Below are 22299 nucleotides of genomic sequence, written 5' to 3'. Positions count from 1 at the left end.
TTTCAATTGGAAACTTAGAGAGACTGGGAGCCACAGTAAGTCAGAGAGAATAAGTCAGAGTGGTGGAACAAGACTAATTATGAGCAAAGTTTTGCACAAGCTAACATTTTTGGAGGGTGAAGAGTGGATGTGTGGACGCGAGAAAAACAAAATATTCACGTTGGAGGGTGTTGACAACAGAAGTAAAATTTAAACATTCATTTCAATAAAGACAATGGCAAACCTTCACTGACAAAAACTTCCATGAAAATGGTGCAGTATGAAGCATCAGCAGACAAGGCTAGAACCTGTCTTCGGGCACTGTACACATGCCATGCCATCAACAATTATACTCCACGTTCAATGTCACTGCATCTGTGCTTTGACGCCAATAGGTATTTCAAGTACACAAAGTTGTGACATTCATTTCACCCAAGGCAGGGAAAGATCTTACTAGTAACAACAAACATCTTCACCGTAACAGATTTGAGGTGGATGATAATTTACTAAAGCAAGAATTGCTTTTACCCCCAATTCTCTTACTTTTAATATAATTGAACTTAACAATTTTCACATGCAAAAGGGCCTAGTACTTTAGAAAGATGATGTAAAATAAGTCAGCACTCAACATCTAAGTTAAAAGCAATAACAACTTCAGCAAATTAAGACAACATTCAACATTGTATTATAGTTTAGATGCAATATTTTACTATTGGTGCAAAAAGACTTGTGCCTATTTTGAAATTTAATTAGATGAACAAACAGAAGAGACAAGATAGAACAACAGGAATTTAAGTACTCATTTTAAAGCAATCAGAAACTCAGTTTTCTAAATGCAGGCATGAAATACGAAGTGAATTTCAAAAACTGGGCATGAAATACATACATACATACAAGATAACACAGAAACAGAGTGATGTGCAAGGTCATCAGCTTGCTAAAAATCAGAAAAAGGAGACAGACAAGTCACTGTGAAAATGTAAATTCACTTTATTGGGCAGGGGGAGCTTCAGTTTAATTTAACAATACAGTAAAATCTGAATAAAGTGGTCACCTTCACCATTAAATTCAAGTGGTTCCTTAAAATGTTTGAATCCAAATGATATATAGTGACACTTAACGGTTTAACCGCAACAGTACGTTAATTTGAAAACAATTACCATGGTTAATCTTGAGGGTGGTTGCTAGATCCTGATGCAGGCTCCATTTGCTTATATTGCTAGTTTGTCTATTAATAGGTGTGATGCTGCAATAGATGGATGCTTAATTCATATGTTTTTCATAACTTTTAACCAAGGTGACCATTATAACACATTTCACCGTTATTCGTTTCATTACAACTATGACAGCTGCAGCAAAGAATAACAATCAGAATCTGACGCCAGGCTTCCTTTATTGAAGGCTATGTACAAAAGTGGTATACAAATTCCAATTTTAGGGCAATCTCTCTAATGGACTGCCGTAAGAAGTTTTGTAAATGCTTATAATTTAGCATAATCCAGTGCAATCTAGAAATCAAATATTTTTAATTAAAATTGGAACTGCATTGTAACCTGTCAAAGATCAGTCCTGTACAACTCCCTTTAAGCATATTAGTGGATTCATACACTGATAAATCAGAACACCAGTTAATTAAAACTATGAGTGCAAAAAATGTTTTAATAGGTTATGAATACAAAAATTAATTTTCACAAGTCAAAGACCAATATAATGAGTACTTTGTTTCTTTACTGAACAACTTAATACACTTGATTCTCTTTGTCTTCAAAATGGACTTTAAGTGAGTGTAGTAAATTTTAATTCAGTGCTGGATCCAGGAAACTGCTAGCAGAATACATGTTGATCCTCTTTGTAAAAAATACCACATCTTCTTTTATACTCCACTTTATCAGACGAACGCTAAACAAATCAATCTAGAAGCACATTACCCCAGGATCACTGGGACTATGATTTGAAGAATATTGGTTTGCTTAGAGTTGTGTTTTGGATTATGAGTATTCCTCTTGGAGGTGGAATGGGGCGACACAATTCTCAAGTCTCCAGAGAGAAGAAATTGAAATTCCACATTGTACATATGTTTTTAGATTAGTTGCAGAAAAATAATTTTCAAAACTTTTTGTCACGTAGAATGCCTCACATAAAATTCAGGTTGCAGAAATCCTAAAGTTAATCTCCAAAAATAACCACAATTCAATAATACTGGGAGTGAGAAAAAAATATAGGGGAGGTACGTAACAATGATAATGACATTGTAGGGTGTTGAGAGCCTGCTGTGCATATACATTTTAGTGCAGATTTGCTTCACAAACACAGCTGTAAATTAGAGACAGGGAAATATAGACATTAATAATAGCAAATGCTAAAGTGGAGAGCAATTATAAGGACAGCTGAACTTCTAATAAATATATAGTGCTAAACTGTTGTTTATGCACAATGGCATTAATAAGTGAGCTTTTATACACTACAATTTGGACAATTGCACTAACCAGCACTTCATGGACAATTCTGTAACTCATTACAGAATTGGAATGCAGGAACAATAAAAAGTACAGCAAACCTTTTTAAACAAAAGTACATTTGAATTTTTACACAGGTTAGCAAGAAAAAAAAAGTAAAAAAAAAATACAAAGACAAGTTATTTCCATTTTCTCCCTGACTCCATCAGTACTGTGAAATGTCACTTCAGAGGTCCTGTGCAGTGCCTATTATTCAGAAGTACTGTTATTTTCTTTCAATGCTCCACATACAACGTGTGCAACATTCCAATGCATTTTTTTTTGGCTGTTCGGTCAACAGACCATTTTCAAAGCATGACAGTTTTCCTGTGAAGTCTCTTTTCAAAGGACTTATTAGACCCCTCCACAGCGATGGCAGAAGTGTCACTTACTGAACCAAGCAATTGCACTACGAGGTAAGTTTGGAGTAACTGGGCGGAGATAACTTGCGCTTCAAGTATTTAAGGATATAAAGTGGAAGACAACTGACGAGGGTAATCGCTGATACTTTCCACAGGAAGGTCACAGTGGTGATAAAGGCGACATCTGAAAAGTTAAATTCCATAAGTTACTAAACATGGTGCGATGAATTATCTTTGGATCAGGACATGCAATGTTAAAGGGAAGAAAAGTGACCGACTATTGCATTGTTTTACACGAAGTAAAACACACAAGTACAGTTGGTGATCCATACATAATTCTACTTAGTCTATAAGTGATGATTTCTTTAACAGTAAAATTAAACCTTGCGCTTTTACTTTACAAATTTATTCCCTTAGTCTCTGGCGTTCCCTGTTCAATTTCGGGGTGATACTTTGAATGCATTCCTGACGTCTTGATTAAATGACTGATAACAAAAAGTGCTGGTTGGTTGTGCGCAGTCACCCAAAACTACTGAACCTCTTCTACAGGGTTAGTAAAGCTACCTTCAAAGAACAAACCCTTCCGGGTACATCATTCAAATCTGTAAATCCTTCTCCTGGGAATGTTCAAGAGTGCTTGCAAGATTAACCCTTAACCCTTGGCAATCAGGAAGAGCTGGCAATTCTCATCCCACCCTCCCATAAATGGAGTGCTCCACTTGATCATTAATTTAAAGGCAATTTCTGGAACAAAACAAACATGTTATCACTCCTTCAGTTTTGAGTTTGCTTTCAAACTTGAAAAAATTAGAACATCCTCCCAGAAAGAGGGAGTCAATTCTTTGCAGCACACAATAATCCTCAGCGTCTGATAGCATGGATTGGAGGTAGTCAACAAACTGGTGCTCAAAAGCACATTAGTTCAGAGATAACCTAACCATATTTCTTGAACATGCAAGGTTTTCTAGTTAGGAGACTGTATGATACTTTACCGTTGTTACCAGACTTCAGTGAAAGGCAAGAAGAAAAGGGCCCTGCCAAAATTTGCAATACAGGCATAGAGGTAGGCCACTCAACCTCCGTACAGCGGCACCACCACCACAATTAGATCATGGTTGATCTGTTTCTTATGTATCTTATCTCCATCTGATTGGCTAAGTTTTGTAACTCATCCCTTCTGCCATTAGCTTTTCCAATTTATATGCTTTTAAAGGCAGAAATACCATAGGTTCAATCATTATGTGAAAACTCTTGCTCCATGAAATGAATCAAGTGAAATTTAATTTACACAATAATGCAGTTCGACAATGTTTCGTGTCCATTAAGATTGATTAGCCAATTATATCCTTAGTTTGTTCTTAAAAACAAAAACTATTACCTTCAGTGATACAGCCCTAGCCATGGTGACACAGGAAGAAACTCAGTCGTTAGAAAGGTTTAAAACTAATGTTAAAAGAAAGTGGTATTGACTAGGATGTAAGTACTTACGGGTGAAAAGGTACCAGAGCTGAATGAGATGCATCTAAGCACAATGTATGAAATTAATGTGGAAATTACAGAGGTACTGACAATAATTTTTCAATCACACCTTTATTCTAAGGTGTTGCCTGAGGGTTGGAAATCTGTGACCATTTTTGAACAAAGGTGCAAAGATAAATCCAGCAATTACAAACTAGTCAGTTTAACTCAGGTGGAGAAACAATTATTCAGGATAGAATTAGTGGACACACAGAAAAATATGGGTTAATTTAAAGAAGTTTGAATGGGCTTGTTACGGAAAAATTGTGTTTAACTAAGTAGAAGTTTATTTTTGCAGAGGTAACACAGAGGAATGAAGAAGATAAGGTTGTTGATGTGGTCTAAATGAACTTTCAAAAGGCATTTGATACAGTGCCATAAGCAGACTTGTGAAAATATTTATAGGCCACGGATTAAGCTGGACAATAGCCATATGGGATACAAAATTCTGCTGGGAAATAAGAAAGAGGGTTAACAGACTGGGCTGGGGCAAGATTTGTAGTAGATCTCTCCAGGTGTTGGAATTGGGACCCTTGCTTTTCCTGAAATATAAAAAAAATCCGAGAGCTAGGTACAATTGACAATACCTGGAAGAACCATAAACTGTGAGAAGGACAGTGTAGAGCTTCAAAAATTACTGATGAGTTGGTAGAGCGGGCAGACAGGTGACAAAAGATGTGGAGAAGTGAGAGTTAATAATTTTGGCAGAAAGTACACAGAGACATTATAAAATAAAGGGTACTCTGCCAAAGGGTGCACAGCAGCCAGGGAAGAATATATATACACATAAGTGATTAAAGGTTAATGGGGAGGACTGTGGGAAGTACCAGAGATCAGAGGGACATTGTTTTACAGGTCCGTAGATCCTTAAGGAAACAGGACAGATGGATAGGGTGGTTATGAAGGCATATAGGATATTTGCCTTTATTTCAGCAGGGAAATGCAGCTGTATAAGATGCCAGTTAGGCCACACCTGGAGTACTGCACGTAAGTCTGGTTACCACACTTTAGCGAGAATGTGAATGCACTGGACAGGGAGCATAGGAAATTCATGAAGTATTTCACCCTTATAAATTAGATAGGCTGAGGTTGTTTTCCTTACAGCAGAAAAGGCTGAAGGGTAACTAATGAAGATCAAAAAATTATGAACTGTATAGATAGTGTGGCTGGGAAAAAAATGTTCCCTTTAGTGGAAGCGTCAGTAGCCAGATAAGCATAAAGTTAAGGTAAAGGGCAGGAAAGTTAGGAGATTTAAGGAAAAAAAGTTATTCACCAAGAGGGTATTATCTGGAACTCACTATCTGAAAAGGTGGTAGAGGTAAAAACTACCACAAAATTTCAGAAGTTTTTAGATAAATACTTGAAACAGCATAATATGCAAGGCTATGGATCAATGGCTAGGTAATTGGGTTAGAGTTGACAGGTGCGTGATGACCATTGTGGACGTGATGGGCCCGGGGTCTTCCTTTTGTACTGTAGCACCCTACCACTCTAAACAAAATAGTTGCTGTGACTGAAGTCGAGTTAAATAAGTTAACTAATTTCATTTATAACTCTCAAAATTTCACTTTCAATTAAAGGCAAATTTGAAGATCTATTAACAAACTAGATGTCACACTTGCAGCACACTTAATGATACCAGGAGGGATAATAATTTGTGTACAAGCACGTTTCATCAAGATAATGACCTTCCTTTCTGGCAGAGAAATCCTGAATAAAAGAACTGTTGTAACACTCAAACCAAATGCAAAGGAGAAAAAAAAAATGCTCTCACAAATATTTGCAAGAAAATGAATTTTGAGCCAATCGAATTGTATAAAAGAGGAGATAAGCCCTTTTCTTAGGCAGTCTTCCTCTCATTTGCCCAGATGAAAACATCTCACTCCTGTTCCCAGTACAAAGCTTCAGTTGGACTTTATAGAATAGAAGGGATTAGTTTTCGAAAATGAATCAGCAGATGCAGAGCGCAACTGTGAGAAAGCAGACAGGGGCACCTACAGTGAGTAGGTTTTGCATTCTGAAACCATCTCCTTCCATAAACTGTGACACATTTGCAATACCAGTAAAACACTTGCACTCATTCTATGGTCATTTTATATCCACGTGTGCAAATGCCCTCACTAACTAGAAGCACCCTATCACAGTTCACATAACACTTCTGGACGCTGCTTTTTCCCATTGCAAATGTACAGTTCATACAGCAAGATTAGAGTGTGGGAGAAAAATACAATTTATTTGACTAATTGTCCAAAACCTTGATTAGTTTTTGTTAATGATTTTTCTATTAATATTAAGTTAATGCTTTGAATGCCAAAGTGACAAAATAAATGCAGGCGACCTGGTGACTCAGCAGTTAGCAATAAAGGGACATGGGTTCAATTTCACCCTTGGCCGATTGTCTTTGAGGTTTGCATATTCTCCCTGAGCCTCCATGCATTTCTTCTGGGTGCTCTGGTTTCCTCTCTCAGTCCAAAGACGTGAAGTTTAGGTGGTTTGGTCATGCTAAATTGCTCATAATGTCCAGGGTTGTGCAGGCTAGGTGGATTAGCCATGGAAAATGCAGTGTTATAGAGATAGGGTGGGTCTTGGTAGATGCTCTTTGGCAGGTCGACATGGACTTGATGGGCCAAATAGCCTGCTTCCACCCTGTGCAGATTCTATGATTCTATTTAACTAACACATAGATATAGCAAAAATTAAAACCATGTGGCTAGCTCACAAGGGAATCACTTCAAGCATTTGCATCTATTACTATTGCCACGTATATGTGAAAGATGGTTTCTGTTTTTAACAATAGTCCTTATTCTGCACACTCCAATTAAACCTGAATGCAACCACTGTTGAAATAAGTTATTCTAACAAGCACCATTTTCTGAGTACCAAAATAAATATACTAAAATAAAGGCTATTGACTTGTGAATCTTTGTTGCACTTTGGTTTTAAGAGGGAAACAGCAAACCTGTGAAACAACTTACCAAAGTACTCATTAAGAAATGCAAGGGAGGCCACATAGCAGCCAAGACTGAGGAACTCCCCCAAAACCATGAGCCAGTGCCAGGTCCGGATTGTAAGTGCAACCATCAGCAACTCAGTCAAGATCAGGGCAGTGAAGGAAATTGCTACGACATGTACAAACTCAGACTCAAACAGTACCAATGCTCCATATATTAAAATGCCACCTGAAAAAGATGAAAAAAAAATTATAATTTCTCCTCAATTGGTCAAAATGATTCAACAATAGGTGTAAACAAGACCTGATTGTTGCATGCTGGAATTTGCCTGCAGATATACAGTGCAATGGCATATGAAAATTAGTCCACTAAAGTTTTAAGAAACTGATTCAAAAGTTGTTTAGAGGTGGTGTGTGGAGTGATAACAAGGTTAGTTAAGAGCTAAAAAGAAGAGACAGACAAAGTAAACCCACTTAGAATCATTTTCTCACAATCTGCATAACAGATCTTCAATAATGGACATAATATCATACTTTCATATCTTATTTCTCCAGGGAATTATTTTTGAAACATACTTATACAGTAATTGCGTTACTGAGGTGACAACTGGTTTTCAGATACAACATCTGTTTTTTTGGATGTCTGAACATGGAATTTGTAGTTATCCACTTTCAAGTGATGTCAACTCACAGACTTGGCTTCAAACGAAGCTTTCTTTCCCCCCCAGTTTACCACATTGTGTGCAGATTTTATCACCTTATCATTTTTCCTGATGGACTGCCTTTATATAGTTGATTTCCACATTGTCCCTAACTGCCTGACTATTGGATTTTATAACCATAACTTGCAAGTCACTATACAATGGAAATATGTGCACAGCAGATGGGCTGAGCTAGGTTTACTGTTTCTCCAATTTGCCATTCATGTTAATGTCAGTCATTCAACAATACAAAACAAAACGTGTTTCTCAGAACAAAGACAGAAACGATGCTGACACTACCCTTGAATAATCAGATAGTTGAGTAATCAGCATACCGGCCCCATTTTAAATGTGAGTTTTTACCAATGTACCCTTTTGTTTTAACTGGGTAAGTAGTATAGCCCTTTCAACTTGAGTGGGTTACACAGAAAACAATATGAATTCAAGCTTATGTACAATATTAACTTATGGGCAAGTCTTTAGCATCAAGGGTAGGGCCTGTGCATACCAGGAATCTTCTGCACATTTAGCATTTTTTTTGACAATGTTTACTTTAAAAGATAAGGTTTGTTTCATGATTATACATCTAGCAACAAGAAAAAGCCTTAATTACAAGTAATGGTAACAAGCATTGCAAGTCACAGCCCGAGAAGCCCTTAAACTGAAAGTGAACTCTAAATTTGTCTAAGTAAACATCAACAAGAAGACATTTAGATATGGGTTAATAAATTATTTCAGACCATTATCAGTTATAAGAAACCTTCACCGCAGAAAGTAAAACTTGTGACTTACCTTGGTAAATGCTTATTAGAACCCAAATAAGAAATGTCTTGAAGGATAATGAACGTCCCTGATATAAAAATATGAAAAATTATGCAATTACCTACACTGCTTATTTTTGGACAAGTACATGACATCAACCATGCCAGCTGTTTTAAGGTAAGTGTTCATTGCTAGCTAGCTTAGACACTAGATATATTGTGTGATATAGTGCTTTCACATCCAAGAAATAGATCAGTTAAATCCATTCATTATTCATTCAGGTAGCATTAGGGATGTCTCCACATTAGAGTGGATGAAGATCAAGAACTTATATTTACATAATGCCTTTAAATGCAGTAAAACACACCAAGCTCTTCAAAAGAGATCGGTACTGAGGCTTCAACATTTTGGAATTCATATAAATGACTTGGATGGACCAGCAGAATGGTTCCTAAATTTGCTGATGGCACAAAAATAGGTATGAAACTAAGGTGTCAATAGCGCATTAGAAAACCACAAAGGGATAGATATTTTCTCAACAACATGTTCAGGAGCAAGACTTCCAAGCCTCATGGCTCATTTAGATAGGTTACATGTAGGGGCAAAGATGTAGCAAATGGTGTAAACTGTCTGCTTTGATGGGAAGGATGAAAAAGTAGCATATTATCTACATGATATGAAGTTAAAAGCTCTGAGATACAGTAAAATCTGGGTACCCTAGTTTATGAATTGCACATGCTGGTCTACAGGTGCAGCAAATAATTAGATAAATTAATAAAAGGTTAGAATTTAGCATGCAGGGAATTGAATACCAAAGTAGGGAGGTGATGTTTTATTTATATGGGGCATTGCTGAGACCACATTCAGGGCAGTGTATTCAATATTGGCATCATTGTCTAAGGAAAGATGAAACTGCATTGGAAAGAGTTCAGAGAAATCTTATTGGGCTGATGTCTGGGAAGGGTAGATTGTCTTTTGAGGAAAGTTGGACTTTTTAGATTTGTAGTCACTGGAGTTTAAAGAGTAAGAGACAACTTAATTAAAGTCCAAGATTCTGAAGAGTTTGAAAGGTGGATGCAAATAGGATATTTCCTTTGTGAAAATATAGAGCTATATGACTTTGTTTAAAAATAGGGAATCACCTCCTTTGTCCATCTTTTCCTTAAAAGGCACTGAAAACAGCATCGCCAAATATTTTTAAAGCAGTGTTAGATATGTTCTTATAAGCAATGGTAAAAAGTAATTGGATCTGGTGGCTTGTGGAGAATTCAGATCACTCATGATCTTATTGAATGGCAGATCAAGCTTGAGCACCCAAGTGGCCTACGCCTGCTCCTAATCCCTATGTGTGAATTGTGGGGTGACTTCAACTGGAGATGCTTGAGAGATCAGAACTGCAGATTTTGCAAGGTTTTATGTTGGGAAAGGTCATAGGGATAGGAGGGGTCAGGCACAAAGACATTTGAAAACAAGCTAGAGAAATTCAAAATGGAGGTATTGCTGGTTGGGAACCAACGTGGGTCAGTAAGTCAGGGGGTGATGTGTGGATAGGACGTGATGAGTGTTAGCATACAGACAGCAGTGCTTCAGAATGAACAAGCTCATCAGAGGGTTCTACACTTTTTGTCAGTCTGCACTGAAACCCTCAACCTTGTCCTAAATGGCAAATAAAGATAATTTTCAGTTAGTGTGTAACTCCTAGTTAAATATTCTGCTGACATTTATCACTAATGAACATGTTACGGATGTTCATTTGGATCAGGAGCAAGAGGACGATCAGCACTTATGGAACCTTAAGCAAACATGATACTCTTTTCTGGAAAGGATAGGTGAAAAGTGACCAAAAATACAGGGAAATTAAAGGTTTCAGCACTGTGCACTATAACTTATCTCAAAACATTAAATGTATCCCGTTATGTCTTGATGATAGTGCTATGTTGACGCGAGCACTACTTTTAAAACAGAATCTGCAGTGGACATTATAAAGCAAAAGATGGGAAGCACACAAAAATTCCATTGATATTTGCGGGTAACTCATGGGAACACCATCATCAGCAGATTACTCTCCAAGTCACATTATCCTTGCTTAGAAATATTCTGGCAATCTTGGGTGTCACTGTGTTAGAATTTTGGAACTCCCTCTCCATGGATTGCAGCAGTATTAGGAGAAATCTGAACACTATCCTCTCAAGAATAAGTGCAGATAGACAGAAGACTTGGTTCTGTCAGCACTGTTTATATTCCTTGAACTAATTAGAGGAGATTGAGAGCTCAAGAGTGAATCTTCCCAACCATGACGAAGTTGTGTGTGGCTTGGTGAGGGAGGGAATCTCAGGTTTAGTCTTAATTCATGATCAGTAAATACGTTGCGTCATTTAATGTCTACGAAGTAATTTTTGTATGTGCCCTCAGCAAATATTAAGTGGAATTAGCTAAATGTGCAGCACAAATGGGATATTTCAAAAAGCAGCAATCTTAAATCATTTTGTTGATAAATGCTCTCAATTAGCATTAGAAGAATAAATGTACAGAGCTTAAAACCTTTATGTCTAGCAGGTATTTTGTCTGCAATGCACTTTTTTTGCTCTATTTTACGACATTTGAAGTTCAAACAAATTTTCTCCAATATCATTTGGCCTTGAATTATGCATTTAATAAGACAGTGCATGGTCCTGCAGGCAAACTGACATTGATAAAGAGGATTCCCATGTTTACCAAAAGAATGATTTCAACCAGTCTTACCCTTTAAGGGCTACACAGGCAAAAAGCATTGGGTGACCACCAGGAATGCTAATAAGCATGGGCAGGCAGTGCAGGAGTCACCTGTGGTCATCCACTTGTCAAACAGATACAGCATTTGACAGGTTTAAATGTTTATTGGGTTTTGGATATTGCTGGTGATGGGGGAAGCTGGTTTCGGAGTGGCCTCTCAGGGGAAAGCAGTAACAGCCAAGTTTGTGATGCCACTGTTGGCTCTGCTGCACAGCAGAGGAAGAAAAAGACTGCGAGAGCTCTAGTGATAGGGGCTTCAATTGTAAGCTGGGAGCTGTCAAGTAGTTATCTAAGCAAAATTCTCAAACATTGTGTTGCCTCCTTGGCGCCAGAGCCAGGGGTGTCTCTCAGTGGTTGCAGGGAATTCAGAAGGATTGGTGGGTGTGTGGTGACCATCCAGCAGTCGTGAGGTGAAATTAGGTGCTGTAGCAGAATTGAGAAAAAATTAAAGAGGAAGATTGCTAAAGTGGCAATCCACAGATTATTTTTAGTGCCAAGTGCTTTTGAGTATAGGAATACAATGATAGGTCAGGTGATTTAGTGGGGTTAAAGGGATGGTGTAGGAATGAGGGCTTCAGATTTCTGGATTATTGAGACAACTTCTGGGGTAGGTGGAACCTGTACAAGCTATATGGGCTACACCTGAACTGGAATGAGTCCAATATCCTCGCTCAGAGGTTTGAGTATGATGCTAGGGAAGGTTTTTAATTGATTTGGCAGGGGGATGGTGCACAATAGATGTAAAATCAGGTGCAAGGACCAATCAGAAACAGAAAGAACACTAGGACAATTGAGTAATTGGAGAAGACGTGGGCAGGAGAATGCACATGGGAGCTAAAGTATATCTATTTTAAATGCAAGGAACTGGACGGGTAAGGTTGATGATCAGCACATGGGAATATGAATTTTTGCAATTACTGAGGCATCGGGAGTAAGGACAAGACTGGCAGCTCAAAATTCAAGGCTACAGAAGTTTCAGGTGTGATAAGTAGGGGTAAAATAAGAGAGCCAGGGCATTTTGTTATTGATAAAGGAAATCATCACTGTAAAGATGAGGGAGGTCATCCAAGAACAGTCTTCGAATGAGGCCATCTGGGTAGAGCTTATAAATAAAAAAGGGGTGATTATCTGGCTAGGATTATAGCACAGGCATCCAAACAGATGGAGATAGGGAAGCAAATATGTAGGCAAATTACAGAACAGTGTGAAAAACAGGGTTATAGCTGCTGGGGACATGAACTTTGCTAACATTAGCTGGGAGTGCCTGAGTAAAAGGATTAAATGAGGTGGAAATTATAATGTGCTTCCAGGTGAGCTTTCTGTGCCAGTATGTAAATAGTTTTAATTGAGATGGTGCAGTGCTAGACCTAATTCTAGGGAATGGCTGGGCAGTCAAATGGTTGAAGTTTCAGTAATTGAGTCAATGTGGGATAGCAATCATATTTCTAAATTTCAAAGTCATTATGGAAAGGGATAAGGATACTGAAGAAGTTAAGTTTCTAAATTTGGGGAACGTCAATTTCAATATCATTAAGACAAGATCTGGCAAACAAAGACAGGGAGCAGCTACTTGCATTTAAACCTACATTTGGAAAGTGGGACTCTTCTAAAAGTAGAATTGTGAGAATTCAGGGCCAGCATGTTCCTTGAAGAGTGAAGATCAAAAACAGCAAGTCTAGGGAACTGTGGATGTCAAAGGATATTGAGAGTTTGATAAAGAAAAAAAGAGGAAGTATGTGCTGCAGGACATTAAAAACAGGGATGCTCCTCAAAAGTATAGTGTGTTTAGGGGGCTGCTTAGATTTGGATGTTGATTCAGGTTCCGCACTGTTAAAAGTTAGTATAACATATTCTCACTTTTTTTTATTTGAGGAAGTGAAGGTTACACATTCTAGAACAAAATTGAATGAATTAAACCTTAAAGTTGGGAGGAAGGAACATTGATAACCGAAGTGCTAACAACTGTGCTGGACCACACTTTATTCACCCACACATGCATGAGGTTATACTCCATGGGTTTGTTAATAGCAGTGAACTTTGACACAGATAATAAGAAAAATTTATCTCAGTAAAGACTGGAAATGGAGCACATGGCTTCGTGATTCAGAATCAAAAAAATCAACCCAATTCTTGGTATATCCATTTCCAGTATTATTATTTTATCCATTTGTTTGTCAAAAACTATATCCTGTACACAAATATACACTGTCAAATCACAATTGGACGGAGTACAATCATAAACGTCTTACCACCAACAAGAAACAATGTTTCTGCAAGGTCAGGGGATGTTGAATAATATTTTTTCAAACGTCTAATTTGTGACAACTGTTCTATGTAAACCTCTAGAAATGAGGTTGTGTATCTTGGATCATGTTAATTTTCACAAAATAACTTTATCTTGCAAGTTATATCTACAAGTTATATTTTACAAAGAATGGTCTACAGTGCAAGTACAGCAGTCACATGTCATTATGTCAATGAACAAACTCTTAAGTTCCATCTATGTACTTTTCCTCATGAATATCAATTTGAACAAATATTGCAAGTAGTTTTTATCTTGGTTATTAAAAAAAACAGCATGATTCCTTGAAATTCTTTTGATGCAGTGTTTACACGGTCTGAGGAAATTATCCCAGCATAATGCTTTACATGTTTGTAAAATGTGCATTAATCTTTAAACATTTCACATACCTTCGTGAGGTCCTTGTAAAGTTCTGGATATAGTATTGCTGTTTCTGGCTTTACATCCTGGTCTAATACCAGAGAAAAAACAGGAAACATTGTGTATATGGTAGCATACCTAATAGAACAGAAAATTCAAAATGATAATTCATTTCACAAGGTCACTGGGCTTAATAATATGCAAAAAAGGCAAGTTGCCGTTTTATACATCTGCAATACTAGCAAATGATCTTTTTGAAATTATATTATCCTACTTACCCTACCATGAGGAAACCCTGATACAAGGGAACAGATGCAAAATAGAACACTGATGAAAATACAGCCTAGGGAAGAGAACATATGCAAAACTCCTTAGGAAATAGCAAGAAAACATTTTAAATGCATTTTTTAAAAAAGTTATTGCTGAAAACTTCAGCTTATGCATTGAAATTTTATGAAACAATCAATTTATTACGAAATTGAAATATTTGACCTCATTCTAATTTGATTTGTTTTGCAAGCATTTTAAAAGTCTCAGGATATGAAAAAAATTAATTTCCATATAGTGTCAAATCATGCTCTCAGACTTGTGGAATAAGACATCCAAATTCCTATCAATTTCTGTATGATTAAAAGGGATGGGAGGCTATATATACAATAAATAGTAGAGATCTGTTTTAAAGATCAAGTAAATGGTCACTGCTGTGGACAACCTTACCTTGTCAAATTCAAAGCCACCCTTGGTAATGTAGGCGGACAGCCGGTTTAGTTCTCTATTTCTCAGCAACATTCGTGCAGAGGGGTACTGAGCAGACAGCAGCTAACGACATACAGGAGCGAGTGATATTGGAAGGAACTGTGACATCTGGCTGCTGTTGCTCACGTTTTGTCACAAGGCATGGAGTTACAACAGATGCTTGTACATTTATGTTTATTTTTTCTTGTGTGGAATGAGGTGAACAAGTTACTCCTCCAGAATCATGGTGCCATTCTGCATAATCCTTCACAGAACAGTTCTGGGGTTGGGCCTTGGAACATTGTATTCTGGCAACACTGCAAGACTGGCAGGCAGTCTGATATTGAGAGGTACCACGTGTCAGCATGTGACACATTAAAACATCTACGTCTGAGATTGTAGCAGGAGGCAATTGATTAAAACAGGCTATTGGTAATAAAAATAACTGTATTCTTGCTTTATGTTGCTTCAGAAACGTTACAACAGACTCAAACTGAAGTCAAAGCAACGAAATATGGCTTTGTAGAGCTCAGTACTGACAATTTGAAATATTTTTATCGTTTGAACTATCAGCAAAGTGAGGAAAGCCAGTAAATTCATTTTGAAATGTAGTACATGGTTTTACAACCAACTGTGGCAGGCAATTTACACAGTGAGGACCCACAAGCAGCAAGGAAATAAATTACACGATAGTTATAGCAAATTACAATCTAATTTAGTATAATCTGTACATTTATGCTAAATGTAAAGCTATTATTGAAAATAATATCCCAATATTCGGTAAATATAGAAATCTGATACAGCCAGAAGACTTCAGGCGTTAACTGATGTCAAATAAGCTTGGGGAAACATCCCTCATGAAAATTTTCCCACATGTAACAATGGCGCCATTTAAATGAGCTTTCAGGTGAAGGTGAATTCTGGACATCCCTAAACAGCTCACTAGCTGGACACAAATTATACTAAGGCATGTTTATGCATCGGCAAAGGCTAGTAAAATTTTGAAGATTGACTCATTATTACAAACAAAATAAATGGATTATAATGTCAGACTAACAAAGTTGATTGTCAAAGGAAGTCTGCTATTTTGAGCTGATTTGCAAATACATAAATGTTGCCTTGCACACAACTAAAATTGAGGCTTTTTGTTTGTACAGACAGGTACAAAGTGTCACTTTGCGCATTTTTTTTTTAAAATTCACTCATGGGATGTGGAGATCACTAGCTGGCCAGAATTTACTGTCTATCCCTAGCTGCCTTTAAGAAGGTGGTGGTGAGCTGCCTTCTTGAACCACTGCAGTCCGTGTCGTGTATGCTGATTCACAACTTCCTGAGGGAGGGAATTCCAGGATTTGGACCCAGCGACAATGAAGGAACAGCAATACATTTCCAAGTCAGGATAATGAGTGGCTTAAGAGGGAAAGATACAGGTGGGGCTGGTGGCGTTCCCAGGTATCTGCTGCATTTCAGCATAGACTGCTTCACTATCTGAGGAGTTGCAAACAGTGCTGAACATTGTGCAGCCATCAGTGAACATCCCCACATCTCTACTAAACCAGGGTTCATCTCTTGGCTAAGATAACAAAGTGTGGAGCTGGATGAACACAGCAGGCCAAGCAGCATCTCAGGAGCACAAAAGCTGACGTTTCGGGCCGAGACCCTTCTTCAGAGAGGGGGATGGGGAGAGGAAACTGGAATAAATAGGGAGAGAGGGGAGGCAGACCGAAGTTGGAGGGAAAACAAGATAGGTAGAGAGGAGAGTAGAGGTGAGGAGGTAGGCAGGGGACAGGTCAGTCCAGGGAAGATCGACAGGTCAAGGAGGCGGGATGAGGTGGTAGGTAGGAAATGGAGGTGCGGCTTGAGGTGGGAGGAAGGGATGGGTGAGAGGAAGAACAGGTTAGGGAAGCAGAGACAGGCTAGGCTGGTTTTGGGATGCAGTGGGGGGAGGGGAAGAACTGGGCTTGTTTTGGGATGCAGTAGGGCAAGGGGAGATTTTGAAGCTTGTGAAGTCCACATTGATACTTTTGGGCTGCAGGGATCCTAAGCGGAATATGAGTTGCTGTTCCTGAAACCTTCAGGTGGCATCATTGTGGCACTGCAGGAGGCCCATGATGGACATGTCGTCTGAGGAATGGAAGGGGGGAATTGAAATGGTTCGCGACTGGGAGGTGCAGTTGTTTGTTGCGAACCGAGTGGAGGTGTTCTGCAAAGCGGTCCCCAAGCCTCCGCTTGGTTTCCCCAATGGAGAGGAGCCCACTCAGGGTGCAATGGATACAATATACCAAATTGGCAGATGTGCAGGTGAACATCTGCTTAATATGGAAGGTCATCTTGGGGCCTGGGATGGGGGTGAGGGAGGTGGTGTGGGAGCAAGTGTAGCACTTCCTGCAGTTGCAGGGGAAGGTGCCGGGTGTGGTGGGGTTGGAGGGGAGTGTGGAGCGGACAAGGGAGTCGCGGAGAAAGTGGTCTCTCCGGAAGGCAGACAAGGGTGGGGATGGAAAAACAGCTTGGGTGGTGGGGTTGGATTGTAGATGGCGGAAGTGTCGGAGGATGATACGTGGTCTCCGAAGGTTGGTGGGGTGGTATGTGAGAACAAGGGGGATTCTCTGGGGGCGGTTGTGGCGGGGGCCGTGTGTGAGGGATGTGTTGCAGGAAATGCGGAAGACGCGGTCAAGGGCGTTCTCGACCACTGTGGGGGGAAGTTGTGGACCTTGAAGAACGTGGACATCTGGGATGTGCGGGAGTGGAATGCCTCATCCTGGGAGCAGATGCGGCGGAGGAATTGGGAATAGGGGATGGAAATTTTGCAGGAGGGTGGGTGGGAGGAGGTGTATTCGAGGTAGCTGTGGGAGTCAGTGGGCTTGAAATGGACATCAGTTTCTAGCTGGTTACCTGAGATGGAGATAGAGGTCTAGGAAGGTGAGGGATGTGTTGGAGATGGCCCAGGTGAATTTGAGGTTGGGGTGGAAGGTGTTGGTAAAGTGGATGAACTGTTCGAGGTCCTCTGGGGAGCAAGAGGCGGCGCCGACACAGTCAATGTAACGGAGGAAGAGGTGGGGTTTGGGGACTGTGTAGGTGCGGAAGAGGGACTGTTCCACGTAGCCTACAAAGAGGCAGGCATAGCTTGGGCCCATGCGGGTACCCATGGCCACCCCCTTTGTCTGTAGGAAGTGGGAGGAATCGAAAGAGAAGTTGTTGAGGGTGAGGACGAGTTCGGCGAGGCGGATTGGTCAGGCCTGCGGGACAGGAAGAAGCAGAGGGCCTTGAGGCCATCTGCATGAGAAATACAGGTGTATAGGGACTGGACGTCCATGGTGAAAATGAGGTGTTGGGGGCCAGGGAATTGGAAGTCCTGGAGGAGGTTGAGGGCATGGGTGGTGTCATGGATGTAGGTGGCGAGTTCCTGGGCCAAAGGGGAGAAAGTGGAGTCCAGATAGGTGGAGATGAGTTCAGTGGGGAAGGAGCAGGCTGAGACGATGGGTCGACCAGGGCAGGCAGGCTTGTGGATTTTGGGAAGGAGATAGAAACGGGCCGTGTGGGGTTGGGGAACAATGAGGTTGGAGGCTGTGGGTGGGAGGTCCCCTGACGTGATGAGGTCACGGATGGTGTTGGAGATGATAGTTTGGTGCTCGGGGGTGGGGTCATGATCAAGGGGGTGGCAGGTGGTGGTCTCGGAGAGTTGGCGTTTGGTCTCGGCGATGTAGAGGTCAGTGTGCCATATTACCACTGCGCCACCCTTGTCTGCAGGTTTTACGGTAAGGTTGGGGTTGGAGCGGAGGGCTGCCCGTTCTGCAGAGGAGAGGTTGGAGTGGGTGAGAGGGGTGGAGAGGTTGAGGCGGTTGATGTCTCGATTTTTCCATCCCCACCCTAGTCTGCCTTCCGGAGAGACCACTCTCTCCGCGACTCCCTTGTCTGCTCCACACTCCCCTCCAACCCCACCACACCCGGCACCTTCCCCTGCAACCGCAGGAAGTGCTACACTTGCTCCCACACCTCCTCCCTCACCCCTACCCCAGACCCCAAGATGACTTTCCATATTAAGCAGATGTTCACCTGCACATCTACCAATGTGGTATATTGTATCCATTGCACCTGGTGTGGCTTCCTCTACATTGGGGAAACCAAGCAGAGGCTTGGGGACCGCTTTGCAGAATACCTCCGCTCGGTTTGCAATAAACAACTGCACCTCCCAGTTGCGAACCATTTTAACTCCCCTCCCATTCGTCAGACGACATGTCCATCATGGGCCTCCTGCAGTGCCACAATGATGCCACCTGAAGGTTGCAGGAACAGCATCTCATATTCCGCTTGGGAACCCTGCAGCCCAATGGTATCAATGTGGACTTCACAAGTTCCCCCACTGCATCCCAAAACCAGCCCAGTTCTTCCCCTCCCCCCACTGCATCACAAAACCAGCCCAGCCTGTCCCTTCCACTCACTGCATCCCAAAACCAGCCCAGCCTGTCTCTACCTCCCTAACCTGTTCTTCCTCTCACCCATCCCTTCCTCCCACCTCAAGCCGCACCTCCATTTCCTACGTACCACCTCATCCCGCCTCCTTGACCTGTCGATCTTCCCTGGACTGACCTATCCCCTCCCTACCTCCTCACCTCTACTCTCCTCTCTACCTATCTTGTTTTCTCTCCATCTTCGGTCCGCCTCCCCCCCTCTCCCTATTTATTCCAGTTCCCTCTCCCCATCCCCCTCTCTGAAGAAGGGTCTAGGCCCGAAACGTCAGCTTTTGTGCTCCTGAGATGCTGCTTAGCCTGCTGTGTTCATCCAGCTCCACACTTTGTTATCTTGGATTCTCCAGCATCTGCAGTTCCCATTTTCATCTCTTGGCTTGCTGGTAATGTTTGAATGGGGGATATGCTGGGCTGCGAGGGTGCAGATTGCACTGGAGTATAGTTCTTCTGCTTTTGGTGGCCCACAAGTCCAGTCTTGAGTTGCTGGATGAGGCCTGATGCATTTAGCATAGTGCCACATAATGGTGGGTATTCCCAATGTGAAGACAGGACTTTATTTCTCTGTAACTATGTGATGGTCACTCTTACTGATACTGACATGGACAGATGCATCTACAGCAGGAAGGCTGGCAAAGCTGAGCTATGTTTTTCCTCACCACCTGCCACACACCCATTCTAGCAGCTATCTTTTCAGACCCAACAAGGTCAATCAGTCGTGCTGCTGCCAAGAACCTCTGCGGTAGGCATTGACAACCTCCACCGAGGGTACGTTTTGCATCTTTGCCACACTCAGTGGTTCCTCCAAGTGTTGTTCAACATGGTAGAGTATGATTCATCAGCAAAGGGGAGATGGTATGTGCTAATCGCAGGAGGTTTCCTTCCCTATGTTTAGCTTGAGGGCATAAGGCTTCATAGGGTCTGGAATCAATGTGAGGGCTCTCAGGACAACTCCATCCCAACTATATATCACTGTGCTGCTATCTCTGCTAGGTCTGTCTGCTGGTTGGGCAGGAGATACTCAGGGATGATGATGATGATGATGTTTGGGACCTTGTCTATAAGATATGATTCTGAGAATATGAAAATGTCAGACTGTTTCTCCACTAGAAGGAGAGACAACTCTCCCAATTTTAGCACAAGCCCGAGATGTTATTAAGGAGGACTCTGTAGGGTTGACAGGCTGTTTTTGTCATTATGTTATTCAATATCTAGGTCAATGCCACTTGGTCCATTTCTTTGTTGAGGCTTCATAGCAACTGACAGGCTTGCCAGGTTAGTTCAGTGGGCGGGTGAAAGTCAACCAATTGCTGCGGGTCTGAGGTTACATGGAGGCCAGACCAGGTGAGGGTGGCAGATTTCCTTCCCTGACAGACATTCGTGAGTCAGATTTTTTTTTCCAATAACCGACAATGGTTTCATGGTCGTGAGTAGATTTTTAATTCCAGATTTTTTTATTGAATTCAGATTCCATCATCTGCTGTGGCAGGATTTGAATCTGGGTCCCCAGAATATAGCTGAGCTTCTGGATTAATAGTCTTGGTCATCGCCTCCCCATCACGCCTCATTACAGCTTTTTCAATAGTTTTCTATCATAACAAGATCATAAGATGTAGCAGAAGTAGGCCATTCAGCCCTTTGATTCTGCTCCACCATTCAATGAGATCATAACTGAGCTGACAATCCTCAACTCCACCCTCCAGCCTTTTCCTCAATCCCTTTGGGGATTAAATATCTAACAATTTCAGCCTTGGCTATACTGAACGACCCAGTCTCTACAAGCCATTGAGCAATTCCACAGGTTGACTACTCACTAACAGAACAAAATGCTTCTCCTCCGTCTTTAATGGATAGTTCCGCAGTCTCCAACACGGAGAAACCAGCTTTCGGCATCTACCCTGCAAGCCCCCAATGTAACTTACACGCTTTAATAAGGTTGCCTCCTAGTCTTCTGAACTCCATTGAGGACCTGCCAATCTACTGAACCAACTTAACGGACTTTCTCTGGCCTGCCTCCAATACCAGTAAGTCTTTTCTTTGACAGAACAGATCAAAAGTGCTTACAGTATTCCAGGTATAGACCGACTAGCGCCTTTAAAGTTTCAGCACAACTTCCTTTGTTTTGTTTTTATGAAAAGTGTCCTCCAGCAGCAGAAAGTAACAGTTAGATGGCTGTAATTTAATTGCTTAGTGGGAACCATGTTAAGATTGGCAGGATGCAGGATAGTATGGATCCACCTTTCCATTACAAATTTGAGAGGCTTTGTTCTCAACCATGTGGTTCTCAGCTTCAACTCAAAGTCAAAGTCATGTAACGACCATCCAGGCATCACTGCTGTTCGTTTGCATTACCCGACTTTGAACTCCTGACTAAAACTCTCCCCCTACAACTCACTTAAATCACTGTCATCCCCTTTGCTGTTTAAAATCTTGATTACTGCTTTGTGTTTGGTTAAAGACATCAGTTAACCAAGCAGCATCAGATGAGCAGGAAAGCTATGTTTCGGGTCTAGACACAAAACATCAGCTTTCTTGCTTGGCCTGCTGTGTTCATCCAGCTCTACACCTTGTTACCTCAGATTCTCCAGCATCTGCAGTTCCTACTATCTCTGAAACAAGTTTAACCATGAGTTTGGTCGAAAGCATCTCTGTACAATTAATTTATCTAAAAATCTTGCAATGTTCATTTAATTTGAATTACTGGTTCTACTTTGCTCTCGTTTCAAAATGGCAACAGCCCACATCTAGAATTCACATTTATTACTTGACATAGAAGCTCAGTCCCTTTTTTGGAGGCACTGAAGATCCACTTATACACCAACATCTACAAGAGGTGGAGAATACAGGTGAAACAATCTTCCTACATGAATCTACTTCTTTGGGAAGATACTCTCACACAC

General features: G+C 40.9%; 1 protein-coding gene across 2 annotated transcripts in view; it reads right to left on the bottom strand.

Moving 5' to 3' along the window:
- Positions 1-953: 953 nt before the first annotated feature.
- Positions 954-22299, bottom strand: part of atp9b (ATPase phospholipid transporting 9B) — a 384890-nt gene continuing 363544 nt past the window's right edge. For both annotated transcript variants that reach the window (XM_048529464.2, XM_048529465.2), the window contains 5 exons: positions 14480-14544; positions 14231-14339; positions 8798-8855; positions 7330-7533; positions 954-3020 (listed from right to left, as the gene is read on the bottom strand). In XM_048529464.2, coding sequence (XP_048385421.1) covers positions 2884-3020; positions 7330-7533; positions 8798-8855; positions 14231-14339; positions 14480-14544 — 573 coding nt within the window. In that variant the 3' untranslated portion in view covers positions 954-2883. The remainder of the gene's footprint in view (positions 3021-7329; positions 7534-8797; positions 8856-14230; positions 14340-14479; positions 14545-22299) is intronic.

The sequence above is a fragment of the Stegostoma tigrinum genome, chromosome 5, assembly GCF_030684315.1.
Source record: "Stegostoma tigrinum isolate sSteTig4 chromosome 5, sSteTig4.hap1, whole genome shotgun sequence".
Taxonomy (NCBI): domain Eukaryota; kingdom Metazoa; phylum Chordata; class Chondrichthyes; order Orectolobiformes; family Stegostomatidae; genus Stegostoma; species Stegostoma tigrinum.
The sequence above is the reverse complement of the archived record's forward strand: the minus strand, read 5'-3'. Positions and strand labels throughout refer to the sequence as shown.